The sequence below is a fragment of the Asterias rubens genome, chromosome 8 (genome assembly GCF_902459465.1).
Source record: "Asterias rubens chromosome 8, eAstRub1.3, whole genome shotgun sequence".
Taxonomy (NCBI): Eukaryota; Metazoa; Echinodermata; class Asteroidea; order Forcipulatida; family Asteriidae; genus Asterias; species Asterias rubens.
Window position 1 is genome coordinate 13012505 of NC_047069.1, and position 19032 is coordinate 13031536.

General features: G+C 36.4%; 1 protein-coding gene across 1 annotated transcript in view; it reads left to right on the forward strand.

Moving 5' to 3' along the window:
- Positions 1–19032, forward strand: part of LOC117293603 (fibropellin-1-like) — a 31236-nt gene that overhangs the window by 11006 nt on the left and 1198 nt on the right. The window contains exons 7-27 of the mRNA XM_033775961.1: positions 800–913; positions 1427–1540; positions 2031–2144; positions 2538–2651; positions 3331–3444; positions 4657–4770; positions 5580–5693; positions 6547–6660; positions 7433–7546; positions 8552–8665; positions 9141–9257; positions 10096–10190; positions 10385–10603; positions 11130–11201; positions 12074–12230; positions 14021–14158; positions 14917–15001; positions 15515–15623; positions 16264–16310; positions 17289–17412; positions 18420–18529. Of these exons, the coding sequence (XP_033631852.1) occupies positions 800–913; positions 1427–1540; positions 2031–2144; positions 2538–2651; positions 3331–3444; positions 4657–4770; positions 5580–5693; positions 6547–6660; positions 7433–7546; positions 8552–8665; positions 9141–9257; positions 10096–10190; positions 10385–10603; positions 11130–11201; positions 12074–12230; positions 14021–14158; positions 14917–15001; positions 15515–15623; positions 16264–16310; positions 17289–17412; positions 18420–18529 (2413 nt within the window). The remainder of the gene's footprint in view (positions 1–799; positions 914–1426; positions 1541–2030; positions 2145–2537; positions 2652–3330; positions 3445–4656; positions 4771–5579; positions 5694–6546; positions 6661–7432; positions 7547–8551; positions 8666–9140; positions 9258–10095; positions 10191–10384; positions 10604–11129; positions 11202–12073; positions 12231–14020; positions 14159–14916; positions 15002–15514; positions 15624–16263; positions 16311–17288; positions 17413–18419; positions 18530–19032) is intronic.

Below are 19032 nucleotides of genomic sequence, written 5' to 3' on the forward strand. Positions count from 1 at the left end.
GTTTCATGCTAATGAATATTTTGAGTAATTACCAATAGTGTCCACTGCCTTTAATCCATGATTATCAACAATCCACATGAACTTATTTGTTTTATACTGGAATTCATCAGAGGAACATACTTCCTAATAATATCAAGTGTTCTAACAATTCCTCTCAATTTGAAAGGGCAGTAAAACAACATCTCATCTCAATTTAATTTGTAACAGTTTGTACATTTTTTACTGCCATTGTTCACTATTTGTTGTGAATTTTTTTAGTGTTTTAGTTTTTAGTGTTTAGTATTTATTTGTACAATGTATGTCTTGACTGCTTTTGAAGGCCCCTGATGGGAGTAAGCTTTTTGTGATATCCTTGGCTTTTCATCAATGTAAATTTGATGTATTTCTTCTGTATATATATATGCTTGATTTGAATGCCGAATAAAGTAATAATATAGGTTTTCTCTGTAAATTTCGGTAAAAGTACAGCCAATTTAATTTCCATGTGTTTTTCTGTGTTTCAAATACAGAATTCATTCAACTGTGTCATTCGAATGCCTATAGCAATGTGTTCAATTTAGCATAACATTCAATTTAGCAAAACTGATTGGACTAAAAAAGCCCCTGTAAATTTTAATGCTGTTTTGTTGAATGTTAAGTTGGATGTTTATTTTGATAAATCGAATGACGCAACATTACTTTTGCCAAGGCTCAAAAACAAAATTGAATGACCAATTTAAGCAGCATTTAATATCACGTGAAATAGAATGATTTGCCAAAATTTACCAAAAAACCTTTAATAATGTGTTTTATTTGACAGATATTAATGAATGCTCAAGTACTCCTTGCGGTCATGGTGGGCAGTGTGAGGATCAAGTCAATGGATTCATTTGTTCCTGTGCTGATGGGTTTACAGACGACACTTGCCAGACAAGTAAGAGCTGTTAAAATCAATATTGAGTTGCGGCCAAATTTCATAAAGCAAAAGCATGAAAACTTGCTAAGCACAGACAAATCTTGGTTAACAGAAACAGTTTTTTTCTGCTTAACAGCTTGATCAAGCTCACAGAAACTTGCTTAGCACAGAATAGTATCGCTTAGTAGAAAAAGGTTATCAGCCAATAAGTTTGCATTGTTGTTGGGCACCCACTTATTTTTGATTATCAAAGAAGTTTGCTAAAATGTTTTTTCTGCTAACAGCTTAATGAAATTGGGCAAGAACTCACCTAAAAAATTCACCCAACACCAGTCTGCCTAGCATTTAAACTTCAAAAAAAAAAAATTCTGCAGTTTTTTTCCCACTTCATTTTGTTAAATTTTGTCATGAGATCTCTTTAAAGATCTTTTCATATTCATTAAGTAAGTTTCATGCCGGTACGTTCTTTGAATGGAATACAAGAGTGATATATTAGTGTTATCTCAACTTTATTTGTTATTATTTGTCCAGATATAAATGAATGTGAGAGTGCACCATGCCAGCATGACTCGCCCTGCGTAGATGAAGTGAACGGATACCAGTGTTTATGTACAGCAGGCTACGAGGGGAACCACTGCCAGACTGGTAAGAATATTATCAAACCATTTGTAACTTTAATTTTGCGATTAAAAAAAAAAGAAGAGTTTTACAACTCTATGATAATTATGTATGAAATGCATTACAATTTTAAAATAAACCGTGTACGTATTGGTTGAAAATTTTGACATTTTATTGACCAAATAAAGCAGGATGAATGTTTCAGAAAGCTCTTTGTGATTGATGTAAATTAAAAAACTGTTGCTGGGTCCCGTGTGTTGTGTACTGCTCGCAAAGAACCTAGTAAACTTATAAAAAAGAGAAGGGGTTTGCCCTGGTGTTCCTAGTCTGATTGGTCTGATCGGCAGCATTCTGCACCACAGCACCTATAAAGGAAAAGGTATCATAATTTCAAAAGCGTAGCTCCATATACCTTGCAGGACAAAATATTGAGCTGATCTGAATTCAATTACAATGTTTAATCTAATTCTTAATGAAAATAAAAACAAAGTGTTTTTTTCTTTGGTAACTTGTCTAGATATCAATGAATGTGAAAGCAACCCTTGCCTGCATGGATCTACATGTCTTGATGGACTGAATAACTATGAGTGTATCTGCGTGCTGGGATACAATGGAATCAACTGTGAACAAGGTACTACATACAATAACTATAGCCGATTTCACAAGAGAGCAGCTTGGCATGGGTCCCTTGCTAAATTTTTGCAAGGTTGGCGTTTTTTTTTCCAAAAACACTTTGTTAGAAAGGACATTTAGTTCTTCACTGTCAAAGTTCTCCTATTTAAACGACAAATTCTTCCCACTTGCGGACGTTTGGGCCAAAAAGCGTGCATGAAATCATTGTGAGATGGGAACTTATCCGATGTTCACATTAATCTGCCACATGTCCACATTGATTGTTTTTCAAGTGATGTTTATTAGTGTGGCTAAAAGTAATAAGAAGTTACTGTTAGTAGTAGACTTACGGGTACAACGTCAGAACTTTGGAACATTCCACTGACTTGTTTTATCTGATGTTTTGTATTAGAGTTGAATGAATGTGGGGATGCACCATGCCAGCATGAATCGACCTGCCTGGATCTAGTGAATGACTACCAATGTATATGTACACCAGGGTACGATGGAAACAACTGCCAAAATGGTAAGATAATAAAGAATAGAATTAAAGCTTCAGTAAAGATGTTCATTTTACCAATTCCAATATATGGATGACATTTTTTGAAAACAAAACTAATTTGTGAGTTTGTTCATCCATATATTGGTAAAATGAACATCTTTACTGATAGTTTTTAACCATATCTGGCTGACAAGGGGCTCTTTGCATAGAACACACAAACGCCTATAATTACTAGAAGACCTAAAGATGAAAAATAAAAGGTTTTTTTCTTTATATGCGTCTCTCCAATTGATGTATGTCTTGTGTCCCCCCTCCCCCCCCCTCTTGATTTAAAATTTGGTCTTATGAGATTAAAAATTACCAGAGTAAAATGTTACATTTTAAAAGCTGTAATGTGATAATGTAAATGTTTTTAAAACTATTTTTTCTACTTCCACGCAGGCAATGTATTTGCTTTTACACTTGCATCAGATCATCTTTTAAAATATCAAATATTAAATGGCATTTACAAGAACACTGAAATGGCACAAAGCGCTTGTTGAAATGCAGCTTCATTTTTAATTGGCATGAAGTTCACCCATAGAGATAAGGATGCACCCCCTGTGCCCCCCTGAAATGTTCCCCATATATTTGGCGCTGGCCTATGGATATTTTCACTCAGACGATACCTCTGAAGTTGGAGAATTTGTTTTCTTTTTCTCAGACATCAATGAATGTGCGAGCCTCCCTTGCCAGCACGGATCAACATGTAATGATGAAGTGGATGGTTATGAGTGTGCATGCCAACCAGGCTACGACGGAATCAACTGCCAAATTGGTGAATATTTAACATCAATTGAAACTGTTCCTACCCTCCCACAACACTATTCCTACTGCCACGTATCCTTGACCCCCCCCCCCATCCTTACAACCTCATTTCTCAACCTCTTCCCCCCCCCCCTAAGGATTTTTTTTTTTTAAATTGTTGTTTGTCCTCATCTGATCGTCCGACCATCATTTGCGTCATAACTGAACAAGATTTGTTGTTTTGAAAACAAAAAAATTCCAAATATTTTCACTAAAGAAAGCTTTTTAAAAATGGTCATATTGACACAGGAAGAAAATAAAATATCTTGATAGCTGAACAGATTTTAGTATTAAAATATAATTCAAAGACATTATCAACATAGTTCAATACAGTTAGAGTGTTGTGTTGGACTTAATAACTTGATGCCAAAGAGTTTTAAATTCCCAAATACAACATCCATCAAGCATGCAACTTTTTCTCTGATCAGCTGATTTCCTTTCTTTTTGGTTTTCATTTTTGAGATTCAAAATTTAAAATTACTAGACAAATTCAGTGAAATTTTGTCGTTTCCACTTTTTTACAGTTACAGTTGCATGTCTGATCCATAATCATACAAATTACAAATAAAGATTGACCTACAGATCCTACCTTTGGAGGACACTTGGACACTATTGGTAATTGTCAAAGACCGCCGGTCTTCTCACTTGCTGTATCTCAACATAATAATACTTATTTCAACATAAGAATACTTCTGTAAAAAAGTTTAACTCAATTGGTCGTTGAAGTTGCGAGATAATAAGGGAAGAAGAAAAAACCTTGTCATATGAAGTTGTGTGCTTTCAGATGCTTGATTTCGAGACCTCAAAATCTAATTCTAGAGTCTGGAAATCAAACTCTTGAAAAAAAACTTCTTTCTAAAAAACTTTGTTACTTCAGAGTGAGCCGTTTCTCATAATGTTTTATACTTGTTACCAAGTAAGCTTTTATGCTAACAATTATTTTGAGTACACCAATAGTGTCCAGTGTCTTTATCACAAAAAACCCCAATTTGTTTGGCCTAAGAGACCATCCACAGTTGTTCATCATCATCAGTTCCTACAGAGAGTGCTAGTTTTGAACATTCCATTCCTTATTTGAGCACAAGACTCATTCATTCATTTATTCATTCACTCAATAATAAGGTTATTAAAGATTTATTATAGATAAACCTTAATAAGATCTTTTTGTTATTTATATTTTCAGACATCAATGAATGCACAAGCCTCCCTTGCCAGCATGGATCAACATGTAATGATGAAGTGAATGGTTACCAGTGTGAATGTCTACCAGGATATGACGGAACAAACTGCCAAATTGGTAAATATTTGCGGCTGTTTTAAACAACAGACAATGTAACCTTGTTATCAAATGTGATACATTTTGGTATGATAAAAAAAACTTGTCTAGAGCAACAATTGAACCTGTGACCTCTGGTTCCAGAGCTCTACCAACTGACCAATCACATGATAACTTTTACTGTTTTAAAGCGAATTCATAAATACCCCAGACAGTTTCTCTACTCCTATTGGTGGAGGGCGGTCACGTGGGTGTGCATAAACCTTTTGTTAATGCACACTCGAGCTCTGTTTATGCACACTGAGCTGGCTTCCGCATGTTGGGCGCGCAAGATTATTGCGCGGAACGCGCAAATCATAGCTATCAGCGCATAATATAAGCGCGCTGAACACAACCCATGCGCCTTGAACAGATTCTCCACAAAGTTTTGGAAAAACATATTTTAAACCTTGAATTTGCAATTGTTAAAGTGTCTATAACTGTATTTGTTTACGTTTTTTAACAAAAGGGCATTTATGAATGGGAATAAAAGAGTAGTGACTCGTTCTTCAACGTCCGTTTAAAACCTTGCAGGGTCGTTGCCGTGCAATTATCACACAGCCGCCGACCCTGTCAGCTTTAAAAGTACGTTGAAGAACTCGTCGCTACCCTTTTATTCCCTTAATATATGTATGGTGATATGATAATTTCTGAGTTATTGTTGCGAAGCAGTTACTTCAAATACATTTGTGATAATACATCAAGTCACAAAAGTCATTCAGAAAAACTTTTGATGAAGGAATAAGTTTTTGTTCAAAAGGTATAATGTTGATCAAATTTTCATGTTTCAGATTTGGATGAATGTGCAAGTAATCCATGCCAGAATGGGTCACCGTGTGAGGATCAAATTGACGGGTACCTGTGTGAATGTCTACCAGGCTATGATGGAGCCCACTGCCAAATAGGTAAATACAACACAACCGCAGCCGACGATTTCACAAAGAGTTAGGACTCGTCTTATCTCAAGTTAGGACGAGTAACTCGTCCTAACTTAGGATTAATCTTAAGGTCTGCATGCTACAGTGCAGGGTTGGGACTCGTCCTAAGTCATAAGAATAATCCTAAGTTAGGAAGAGTTTTGTGAAATTGACGAAAGGCCTCAAATTTGCCTACGACACCCACAGCAATTGCCGTTGTGCCCCGGGCCCAATTTCATAAAGTCAGTAAGCATAAGAACTTGCTAAGCACAGAAAAAGTATCGCTTTAAAAGAAACAGGTTGGTAACAAATGTGACATTATTTTAATATTGTTGTGACTGGTGCCCCACTAAAATTTTGCTTAGCAAAGATATGTGTCAAGCAATAGTTTCTGCTTAAAAGCTTTATGAGGTTTGGCCTTGTGGCCCTTGCGAGGTTTCAATACAAATGTACAATTTCCTCCTATAGAAGTGCCCTTTACCAGAGGAAATTGTTGTGCCCCCTTCAAGAGGGAAGTTTAAGGCAAGCAATGGCCACCACTTTTAAAGGTTTGGTATACTGGGCTGATGTAAACCCTATTGAAAAAGCTGCACTCTATGTACAATTTTGCCAATTAATGGTTTTCTTGGTTTATTACAGGTTAAACTGAAAATTTATTTGAGTCCATACTGGAAAAAGTGGTTTATTTGGGGGTTTTCACCTCATAACTTTGTTCTTTTTCTGTTTTTGTTTGCTTTTTTTTGTAAATTAAACATTTTCTGCATAGTTTTGCTGTATATGTGTTTTATGGTTTGATGATATTTCTGCAGTTGCCTGTTTAAACTTTAGCTTTCTTTTTCAGACATCAATGAATGTGCGAGCCTTCCCTGTCAGCATGGATCAATATGCACTGATGAAGTGAATGGTTATCAGTGTGCATGTTTACCAGGCTACGACGGAATCAACTGCCAAACAGGTAAGAGCTAATTTTGGAAAGTTATCCTAAGCGCACTGAACTGAAACAAAATCCTCGGAACGGTTTCTACTTGGTGTTTATGTTCGGTTCAAAGCCCTATTGTGCAATCTGGAGCATTCTAAATGGTTTTGTCATTATGATGTTTGTGAACTTGATCTCAAGTGTTTCCCCCCAAAAAGAAAAGTACAAAAAATAAGATAAATAACTTGATGTGTATTACATATCAGCACGATATGCTAGCTTGTGCCGGGAGAACCCTCGCGCTTAAGATGTTATTGGCATTTAAGTTTGACATGCTGTGTAAAATAAAATAAATGTTGGGAACAATGTCCAGAAAGTTCCTATACTCAATAATCATTATTTGTGAATTTATCAAGCTAATTGAGTAATTTGTGGGAAATAGCTGTATGGAGAACTGTAAGCCAAAAACAGGCAAATCGGTGACAGTTTCTAAAATATTTTATATTGGTAATTTCATTACTGATATATAACATTTTTAAAAAGTTCAATTTAGCATTAAAAAAGATAATGTGTCGATTTATTTCTCAATTAACAAGTCAACTTTAAACCCCCGTTTTATCCTCTCGCATCTCTTGGCATGGTGTTTTTACTTTCGTAACTTTTGAACCAAAGGTGATATCAGCAGTATAAAGTAAAGTAAATTGAAAATATGATATTGGTCGACAAACTTTTAATTACATGTTTAGGAGTATTTTAATTACATTTTAATTACATGTTTAACCCTGATTGTTTGCCTATTCATCCATTCCAGATATCAATGAGTGCTCCTCTAAACCATGTGCCAATGATGGAGAATGCAGTGATCTTGTGAATGGATACAAATGTAGATGCCAAGTGGGATACACAGGAACCAACTGCACTATAGGTCTGTCATGATGTTGAAACCCTGAAGGGCCATTAGTCCAGAAAGCGTTGGTTTAAGTCCCAGTCAGTCCCCCTGGTGGTTTATTACTTGATAATTTTATTGCTTAATCTTCATCACACATACTCTATGTTCCCAAAACTCGCCTGGCAAGCTACGGAGACCGCTCCTTTTTCAGCTGCGCACCGCGTCTCTGGAATTCCCTGCCAGTGGGACGAGTTGAGGGCAGTCCAACCAGGCTAAACCTGATCTGTCAACATTCAAACGCACCCTCAAGACTGATCTTTTCAATCTGTCAGAACTTGCTAGCAACTGGCGCCTTTGATTAGACTCCAGATACTGTGCGCCTTATGAATGTTATGTTGTTCTTATTCTTCTTCTGCTTCTTCTTATTAGCTGTCATTTTCCATTATCACAAACTTGGGGGTGATCCCTGGCTACATGGTTGGCGGTTAATGGTTTTGGCTTCTGACTGCCAACCCTGCACAAAGATATTGACTAATAGGGAGACCACCAACATAGGTCTGATAGCTCAGCTGGTAAAGTGCCGGTACCCTAAAGCCATTGGACACTTTCGGTAAAGAGTATTGTCCAAGGCCCACACTTCGTGTATCACAATTTCTATATAAAATAACAAACCTGTGAAAATTTAGGCTCAATCGGTCATCGGAGTCGGGAGAAAATAACGGGAAAACCCACCCTTGTTTCCACACGTTTCGCCGTGTCATGACATGTTTTTAAAATAAATCCGTAATTCTCGATATCGAGAATTGATATTGTTTTAATGTTTTCTCAAATAGTAAAGCATTTCATGGAATAATATTTCAAGAGAAGTCTTTCACCATTGCCTTCTGTAAACCCTGTAAGTTATTTGTAAATCTGTGAACTTTTTTTGTTTTCTGTACCGAAAGTGTCCAATGGCTTTAAGGTTGTTGCATGGTTCAAGTCCCGCTTTTTTTTTTTAAACCCAAAATATTTAAACAATCTAATTTTTGTTTGTTTCCACAGATGTTGATGAGTGTGCTAGCGATCCTTGTTATAATGATGGAGAGTGCGTGGATCTTGTCAACAGCTACAGGTGTGTCTGCGCTGAAGGTTTCATTGGAGACAGATGTGAAGCTGGTGAGACCATATTTTTGTTTTTTCTCAATTAAAAGCTTGAGATTTCTTTTATTTTTTTTGGTCCCATTTTTAATTTTTACATTTTTGTATTTTAATTCTAATTTCTTTCAAGATTTTTGTATAAAATGTTTGTATTTTTTATTTTGCTGGAAAAAAACCAGGGCAAAACTTGAAGCGCCGCTTAATGGGTGATTTGGTGCTTACTTTATAAATTTCTATTTCATAGTGATGCTAACCAAAATCACAGACACACGCTAATAAAAAATAAAAAAAGGCCAGACCCTGCCAGCTAGGTATTTTGTCTTCTCCTTTTTTTTTTTTAAATATAAACTGAATTTCTTCACAGTTGTTACTTTTGACCCTCCCACCCATAATTTGGAGGGAACAAAAAGTTGACTTATCTGATAGCCCCATACAGCTTTCTATACAACAATATTTATTTGAAACTTATACTTTCTACCTGCTTGATGCTCAGAGGATATTAAGGAAGTCTGTGCTGGTGGTCAGGATGACATTGAAGGGAGTGGCTTAGTGTGGGATGAAACGGAACCAGGAGAGACCAACATCAAAGCATGTCCAGAAGGAGTTATTGGTAGGTGTGACTTCACTTTCTTACGATTCTAGCCTCCTTATTAAAGGACACTATTTGGTAATTGTCAAAGACCAGTCTTATCACTTGGTGCATCTCAAACATATGCACAACTTACAAACCTGTGAAAATTTAACCTCAATTGGTCGTCGAAGTTGTGAGAGAATAATGGAAGAAAAAATACCCTTGCTTGCACAAATTAGGTGCTTGAATTTGAGACCTAAGCAGAGGTCTCAAATTCATTTCAAATATTTTAGTGATAAATTACTTTGTTCTCAAAAACACTGTTACTTCAGAGGGAGCCGTTTCTAACAATGTTTTATACTGTCAACAGTCCTCCATTACTCATTACCAAGTAAGTTTTTATGCTAACAATTATTTTGAGTAATTACCAATAGTGTCCAGTGCCAATAGTATCCAATCGTCTATGAGGAAACCCTACATGTATCTGTCTCCCATGCTGTCCCAGACCAATGGAACAAATTAATTGGCAGTGCAAGTAAAGTCATCTGTTTCTTCAAAGGCACTGGACATATATTGGGAATTGCTCAAAATAGCTCTTAGCATAAAAACTTATTTGGTATCATGCAATGACCAATTGAGTCAAAATTTCCACATTTTAAATTAAAATTTGAAATGCATTTTAACCCAGTGCCTTTAACCCAACTTAAAAATCTTAACGCTCATCCTTTCAATTTGAGTGTTTGAATGAATGGTTTAATTTTACCTTAACATTATTTTTATGTTTTACTTTGTATTTCTTTACAACATGTGTTGCATCCTGGATTTCTTCTCGGCTAAGGCTTAATAAATACTCTACTACTATTATTTTTATTTTTAGGCAATGCATCCAGACTGTGTGATGTGACGGCCAACTGGGCTAACCCAGATCTTTCAGGATGTGTCAGTCCAGCATTCGCTGAGCTCAACAATAAGGTATGTTCACAATCATTAAAAAAAAAAAAAATTAAAATAATCATAAAGCTGCTTAAGCACAACATTTCTGCTTACTACAATAAGGTAACCAGCCAAAATACCATTCTGCAAGCACAGTCTTTCACTGGTTCCTTGTTAGTATGGCGAATATATAAATTGTATGATTGATTGATTGATAATTGATTGATTGACAGGTGGAGCTACTGAAGTCCGGCAATGCGAGTGCGTCCGACGTTCTGGACCTCGCAACCTCTCTGCAGAATATCACTGGAGGAGGGGAGGAGGAGGGGGCGGAGTCCAAAAAGATCTACCCTGGGGACATGGATATCGCTGCAAAAAGCTTTGGTGTGATCGCTGGGGCAACCGGCTCGGCCAAAGGTCTTGATGTGGACACTGCAAAAGACCTAACTATGGTATGAAGGCTTTGGACGGTTTTGATTTTGATTTCATTGGTGTTAAATTCTAGACTTGAAACTGTTTAGTGATAAAAATAATTAAGGACATATATCTGTCACCCCTGAAAGAAATCCTGGCACATAGAAAAAGAACTCTGCTACTGACAGTACTTAAAGCTATGAAAGAATGGACAAATGCGTTTTCAGGTTGGTTTTGAAGTTGGAGAGCGTGTCTACTAATCTGAGGTTCGGTGGAAGAGCATTCCAAAGAGATGGTCCAGCATGTGAAAAAGAACGGTCTCCCCAAGTGTGGTTTGAACGAGGGATGTAGATAGAGGAGCATGGTGGTGTAGAGTGAAGCTGTCTTGTAGTAAAACTTAGCTGTATTGAATCCTGAGTCTACTTAGTAGAACCAGGAAAATAATGCATCATGAACCGGGAGAAAACAAAGAGCTTGTTAAATTGGAAAGATGTGTGACGTGCATCTAGTGTGTGACATGCGCTGAACTAAAACTTGATTTCTTTTGGTATCTTTACCCTTTAGGCATGCGCAGGAACTTTTGATAATGTGGCTGATGAATCACAGCTCCATGCCTGGAAGAATGCCAACAATCCTGTAAGTCATATGTCAGTAGCAAGAGGTGAGAGTGTCATGGCCGAGTGGTTAAGAGCATCGAATTCAAGTTCTGGTGCTAATTCACCGGAGTGTGGGTTCGAATCCCGGTCATGACACTTGTGTCCTTGAGCAAGATACTTTACTATAATTGCTTCTCTTCACCCAGGGGTATAAATGGGTACCTGCGAGGGTAGAGGTTGATATTGTGAATGAAAAGCTTTCGGAGCGCCACGGCAGCTCGGGGCTGTATACTCCCTAATGGGAGCTGAGAAAGATTAAAGGGATGTTTATTGGCCCAATGACCAGGGGACTAATGTAAAGCGCATTGATATGGTTTATTGTGAAATGCGCTATATAAGAATTTGTTATATAAGAGGACCCCTTAAGATGTGACTTGTTTTTTGAGAATAAGGAGGGCTTTGTGTCCTGGTCATTGGATTTGTGTTCTTAGCCCTTTAGTCCTCAACCACCCTGCCTGTTACTCCTTTTTATTGACCCAAACCACTCTGCCTGTTAACTCCTCAAACTGCCCCACCTGTTTCTCTTGAAACTGCCCTGCTTGTTACTCCTAAAAAAATTCCCAAAACCACCCTGCCCTTCACTCATCAAACCACCCCAACTGCCCTGCCTTTTACTTCTTAATTTGGCAGACTTCTCAGTTCTGAAAAGAGGTGTCCTGCTTCTTTACTACTACCTGGGCCGAAGATAGGAAACTGGCAAGGACTACAACTTTCACTTAGTGGGTTGAGCAAACTTCTCGTTATTAACTGCACTACAGTGGAAGAGTTCTTAATTGGTCTCAACTTTACGACTAGCTTGCTCTAATCATCGCCAGGAGACTGACGTCTTTTCTATCAACCTCTTTTCCTCAGGGCAAAGTAGCTTCCAGTGTGACAGAGATGATGGGCTCTATGGAGGCCATAGTGGATGTGGTAGTCAGACAAGACGCTAAGACAAGGAACAGTAGTCAGAGCTATGATAACTCCACAGAAGAAGAAACTATTCTGCTTATCAAGGAAAAGAATCTGGGTAAGAGTTTCAACGAGATGAGATTAGATTAGATTAGTTTGCATCAGATTGGTTCATCTAAGCCCAGCCTTAACGCACCATCAAGCCAAGCCCAACTACCAGTTAATTTCCAACAAGGCAGTACTTAAACAGAATCCATCAAGAAAGTCCAGCCTTCTCCTGAAGACCATCAGAGCATACCGTCTTTTCAGAACCAACACTACTCAGAACCAACACTTATATCTAGAAAGTACTGGGTACACAGTGCTTACTCATATAATAATAATAATAATATAATAATAATAAAACAGTATTTATATAGCGCAATATGAATAAACATTCCTCAAACAGCAAAATGAAAAGCATTAAGAGAACAAAAACTCGGGAATATATTTTCCAAATTTAAGCCCATTTACAAATAAATATAAAATAAGGCCAGATCAGCTTTTGCCTAAATGAAGTCATTAAAAATACTACAAACAATTAAAAGGATCTAAAAAATCACTGTAAAACTAGTTAGTAAAAATGACAAATTGTAAAGCCAAAAAGATTAAAATGCCTAAATGCTGAAAATTACACAGAAACTATACGCATTGATATAAAGGTTGAAAGCAAGTAATATTCTTTATATTATTTCTTAGGCTATTTATTTATTTCTCATTGCTTTGTTTTGTTAATTTTTGATTCCTTGGTATTTTGTTGTAAAGTGTTGTGGTACATATATAAACATCTATAAAGTGGTTGTCGGCACTCACTACTTAAATCCCGGGCAATCTCGATGGTCTAGTTTATAAGAATCTCTCTAGATTGGCCTAGGTCGTGTGTTTGAATCTCATACAAGTTTTTGTTCACAGAACTCGGGGAAAGTACCGAGTCTGCACATCGGTGTAGTTTTTACTCTCGGTCATGAATATGTATAAGGTATAGTAATATTCTTTATCCCTGTGCAAACTAAACATCTTTAAAATGGTTGCTGCACTCACTACTTTAATACCAGGCAATCTCGATGGTCTAGTTTGTAAGAATCTCTCTAGATTGGCCTAGGTCGTGTGTTTGAATCTCATACAAGTTTTTGTTCACAGAACTCGGGGAAAGTACCGAGTCTGCACATCGGTGTACTTTTTACTCTCGGTCATGAATATGTATAAGGTATAGTAATATTCTTTATCCCTGTGCAAACTAAACATCTTTAAAATGGTTGCTGCACTCACTACTTTAATACCAGGCAATCTCGATGGTCTAGTTTGTAAGACTCTCTCTAGATTGGCTTAGGTCGTGTGTTTGAATCTCATACAAGTTTTTGTTCACAGAACTCGGGGAAAGTACCGAGTCTGCACATCGGTGTACTTTTTACTCTCGGTCATGAATATGTATAAGGTATAGTAATATTCTTTATCCCTGTGCAAACTAAACATCTTTAAAATGGTTGCTGCACTCACTACTTTAATACCAGGCAATCTCGATGGTCTAGTTTGTAAGACTCTCTCTAGATTGGCTTAGGTCGTGTGTTTGTATCTCAAACAAGTTTTTGTTCACAGAACTCGGGGAAAGTATCGACATTGGTGTACTTGACTCTCGGTCATGAATATGTATGAGGTATAGTAATATTCTTTATCCCTGTGCAAACTAAACATCTTTAAAATGGTTGCTGCACTCACTACTTTAATACCAGGCAATCTCAATGGTCTAGTTTGTAAGACTCTAGATTGGCTTAGAACATGTGTTTGAATCTCAAGCAAGTTTTTGGGAAAGTACCAAGACACATCGGTGTGTGGGGAAACTTAAATGATAAAATCTTTATCCTTGTAAAGAGATTCAAGTCAAGACGTGGAGCGACCAAGATAAGGAATCGACAGGAGTGATTGAGACAGATGAAGATGGTCAGCCCCTCAGTAGGGTGGAGCTACCTGCAGATCTATTAGATTGGGCAGATGAGGTTAATAGCACAGGTAATCCAATTTTTCTTGTTTTGGTTTTCTTCTTTATTTTCAGAGTTCAGCGTTTTTAAAGGCACTGGACATTGTGAGAACTTGCTCCCTCTTAAGTTAGGCAATACAAAAAAGTGTTGGCGTAACCTACCCTAAAAATACGGCCGACCCTGGGTATTTTTTATTTTTTCAAGGGAAGAAATTTAATGATAAAAATCTTTTAAAGACATAAAATAAATGTCATCAAGAACTTAAAAATATACCATTTGTTGTGCGTAGCCTTGTTTTCTTTTGTTATCGTGTATACTATCGGCTTAAACAATTAGAAAAAATGTAGTTTTCGTTGCTGTGAGGGGGGGGGGAAGTACCTACCTACCCTATTTTTGGGGGCCCGTTACGCCAACATAACATTTTTTTAATGCCTTACAGAGTTTTTGGGAAAGAGGTAATTTCTTCCTAAATATTTAAATATGAGAAATCCTTTCTCTATGCAGGAGATTTTTTTTTAAATTACCAGGTCTCAGTGGTTAGAATACTTGTGTATATACCCTCAAAAACTATTAGCACACTAATTAGTGTGCTAATAGTTTTTATTTTACATTGAGTTACCGGCGTATTGAATGTGTTACGCGTAAAATAGCCCCAAGGTCCCGCGTCACGCCTATGTTTGTTATATCATAGGTTTAAACGCCCCCACGTGATGCCTTCTCGAACACTCAGAATTGATAAACTGTCTTGGTATTTATAAATTGTATTTTGATTGATTCTAATTGATGTAGGTCCTGTTAGAATCATGACGGCTAAGTATAAATCTGCAGGAGATCTTTTGACTCTGGAAAGTTCAGCTGCCGAAAATGAAAGCAGGTACATGTTGTGATTCAAATTCTAATTTTCTAAAGCACATACTCAGAAGAATTAATTTAAACAGCGACAATTTGAAAGGAGGATTGCATAGTTAAAAAAACAAGTCACAATGCTGTTTTTTAAAGGAACACGTTGCCTTGGATCGGTCGAGTTAGTCTTTGAAAAGCGTTTGTAACTGTTTGTTATAAAAAGCATATGATTAGAAAAATGTTTTAAAAGTAGAATACAATGATCCACACACATTTGCCTTGAAATTGAGTGGTTTTCCTTTTACTTTGCGAACTAACACGGTCGGCCATTTATGGGAGTCAAAAATTTGACTCCCATAAATGGCCGACCGTGTTTGTCGACGAGGTAAAAGGAAAGCCACGCAATTTTGAGTGATGCTTGTGTGGATCATATGCATTTTATAACAAACGGTTACAAACATGTAAATCTAAATCTAAACTGATGATTGGCAGATGAATATATTCCAGTTGTACAGCTCTGATATAATTTGTGATTGTTGTCTAGATCGGACTTTGTCAATACCAACGTCCTCTCAGTGAAGGTGTTGGGACTACCGGAGGACAACTTTCAGGTATTGGCGTCACCAGTAAGACTGGTCTTCAAGCATAAAGAGGTATGTGCAAAGAATTTTGTTATGATCTTTCCCTCATTTTAGAATAGTAGTAATAATAATAGTAATAAACGGCTTTTATATAGCGGCATTAACCCCAAAAAGGTCCTGAGGCGCTTCACAGAGGTTAACAATAATTATTTTAGACCTATTAATGTTTGTAAACATATCCTTTTTTATGACCGTCTACCCTCAGAAACTGAAACTACAAAATTTTATCAAAATTGAGATTTTTTAAATATCTGCTTGTGGAAATAGAAGCTGTTTTTTACTTAATTCAAGGAAATTCTACCTATTATATAAATTCTCTAGGTTTGAGCTACTCCTCCTAGAAACTCTATGAAATCTGTTTCTGCAGGGGTGACCAAAAGGTTGAAATGTCATTGATTTAAAAGTATTGTATTATTATATCAAATTAGAAACCACAAGGGAAACTGACTGGGTATAAATGTTTGGGGGTTGAACAAAGAGAAATGTTTTCCGGATTAACGTACCTTGGCTCTACCAACTGAGCTATCTAGCTCTATGATGGTGATCTCCCATTGTCAATATCTTAGTATTATAATATGTAATAATTACACACTTATTTACCTTTTAATTTTGTTGAAGTTGACTTTTAGCTTTGATTGTTTTTTTCTCTTAGACTGGAGCCAATAATTCACGCTGTGTCTACCTCAACATGACTTCTACGTAAGTTGATATATTTTATTTACAAATAAAAACAGTTGTTTTCATGTTCTACAAATTTCTGTTTGTTTTTACTAACTCAAAACACAAAGTCCTCAGATTTACATTAAACTTACACAGTTTGAAGATACTTATAGTAGAAAGCTTCCCTTAAAATATTACTTACTGAGGCGGAAATTATTTTGCGACTTGTTTTACTCATTTCTCAAAAATTTCAGCACCTCAGTAATTAATATTTGAAGGGAAGCATTCTACTATCATTATCTTCAAGCCGTGTAAATTTAATGTACATCTTTGGACATTTTGAATAGTACCCAAATCCTTTAACAGGAAGGTATATGTTTTGTAATCGCCCTAAAATTAATGGTTAATAAAAACCTTTGATTACAAAGCCTACATGTACAGTAGCGTAGAGCATTTTGAGAAAACATTTCACTCGGAAAAAATTGCAGTTATGTAAAAAGGCAACAGTTGTTATACCTGAAAGCTTGAATCTGAGAAGCGTTACTGCGCTCCGATTGTGTATTCCTATATTATAGGGAGTATTCTTCCTGCATGGACATATTATTCACTCCAGGTTTTTTGTCAATATCTCAAAAACTTTGTCATTTTTGTATTAAATTTTCAGAAGTTAGTTTGACTGTGTATATTTACATATATATTAATACAATCGAACGATTCAAAAAGCCAAAAATATACTTTATACCTGATATTCTTAATTACTATTTTAATCTGTCTGTTCATTGATATTAAGTTTTTAGTGTTTTTGTCTGTACTGTTTGAATCAAGGCCAGTTTTAATTTCCCTAGAGTGGGATAATAAAGTTCTTTCTTATCTTACCTATAAGGAGGATGGTTCAGAATTGAAAACGTTTAAAGATTGGGTAAGACCCTACATTAAAACAAGTGTGTAATTTTTATCAAAAACAATGTTGTAAGGATGATAATGGTATAACCGCTTTATGAATTCAATAATTTTCAGAGATGCTGAAACTCGCTGGAGCAATGTTGGATGTTATGTCAAGTCCGCCAATGCTACACATACAGTGTGTGAATGCACTCATCTGACTAACTTTGCTATACTCATGGACGTCCACGGAGTGCACGTAATACTTTTAATATCTCTGTTACTAAAAAGGGTTTGTTATGGAATGCATATAGTTAGATAGATCATTTAATTTGGCTCCACAAAATGGCCAACTGTGTTAGTTCGCAACATAAAAGGAAAACTGCACAATTTCGGGTATGTTTGTGTGGATTATTATATTCTACTTTTAAATTATCTATCTAACCAGATGCATTTCATAACGGGTTCAAACGCTTTTCAAAGACCAACTCGACTGATCCAAGGCAACATGTTCCTTTAACTTCAAAATAAAGTCGCAAGTAGTGAAATGGGCCTGGAAGAGAAAACACCCAGACTTTGCTCATCGTTTTCACTTCTTTAATCAAATGCCAGTAAAAATGTCAGCAGAAAAATCACGAAACAGAAAATTTAGTTTTGTGTTAACATACTACATTGTGTTAACATACTAGATTGGAAAGTTTCATATCCGGACATGACCTTTACTTTAACCTCTTTATGTGAAGGTTATGTAGGTCAAACCTTGCAGCCATTTGCGCCCGCTTTTTGGTAAAAGCCGCTCGTGGCCGCTATGGTCTCAAAAGGGTTAATGTAAAGTGCATTTGAGACAATATTGTGAAATATGCTATTTAAAGCCATTGGACACTTTTGGTAAACGGTATTGTCCAAGTCCCACACTTCGTGAAAATTTAGGCTCAATCGGTCATCGGAGTCGGGAGATAATAACGGGGAAAACCCACACTTGGTTTCCGCACGTTTTGCCGTGTCATGACATGTGTTTAAAATGAATCCGTAATTCTCGCTATCGAGAATTGATATTGTTTTAATGTTTTCTCAAAAAGTAAAGCATTTCATGGAATAATATTTCAAGAGAAGTCTTTCACCATTACCTTCTGTAAGTAAACCCTGTAAATTATTTGTAAATCTGGGAACTTTTTTTTTTTTCTGTACCGAAAGTGTATAATGGCTTTAAGAACTAGTTGCTATTATTATTATTTATGTTATTATTGTAAAATTTCACTGATACAGGATAAGATTGCTGTGGGTCATCAAACTGCTCTGTCCGTCTTGTCATACATCGGTGGCACTTTATCTGTCTTAGGTTGCTTCTTCTCCATCATCATCTATCAGTTCTTCAGGTTTGTCAATTATCTCAGATTTTCCCTTACCAAGCTTTTTCCATGTAGTGCAGGGCCCGAGTTTGGGGGAAATCCTCCAGATCACAGGCCTTGTTGCTTAAAATATTGTTCAGTTGATAGCGTATAGCATCTATTATCAAGTCGATTTTGAAATTCTGGTAAAAGAACATGACAACAAATTCACCATGCTGGCATGTGAATATTTTTGCACAGTTTGGGGTTCAAATAAATTTATCAAAATGTACAGTTTCAAATGGTAGAGTAGGGTCTACTGAGGACATTTTATTTGTGTCGAACGAGTATAATTCACCCATGTACCTTTCTTCGGGTATTTTTTGGGCTCAGAAATCAGTATTACATTGACAAAAGCCAAACGAGGACCTTACAGGAAAATAGAAAATACGTGTTTCTACAATCATAAATGAACATTTTTGAAACTGAACATATTGGCTAAAGGTCATTAAGAATGTTGACCAGGGCCTTGGAGAGCTAACAAGTTGATT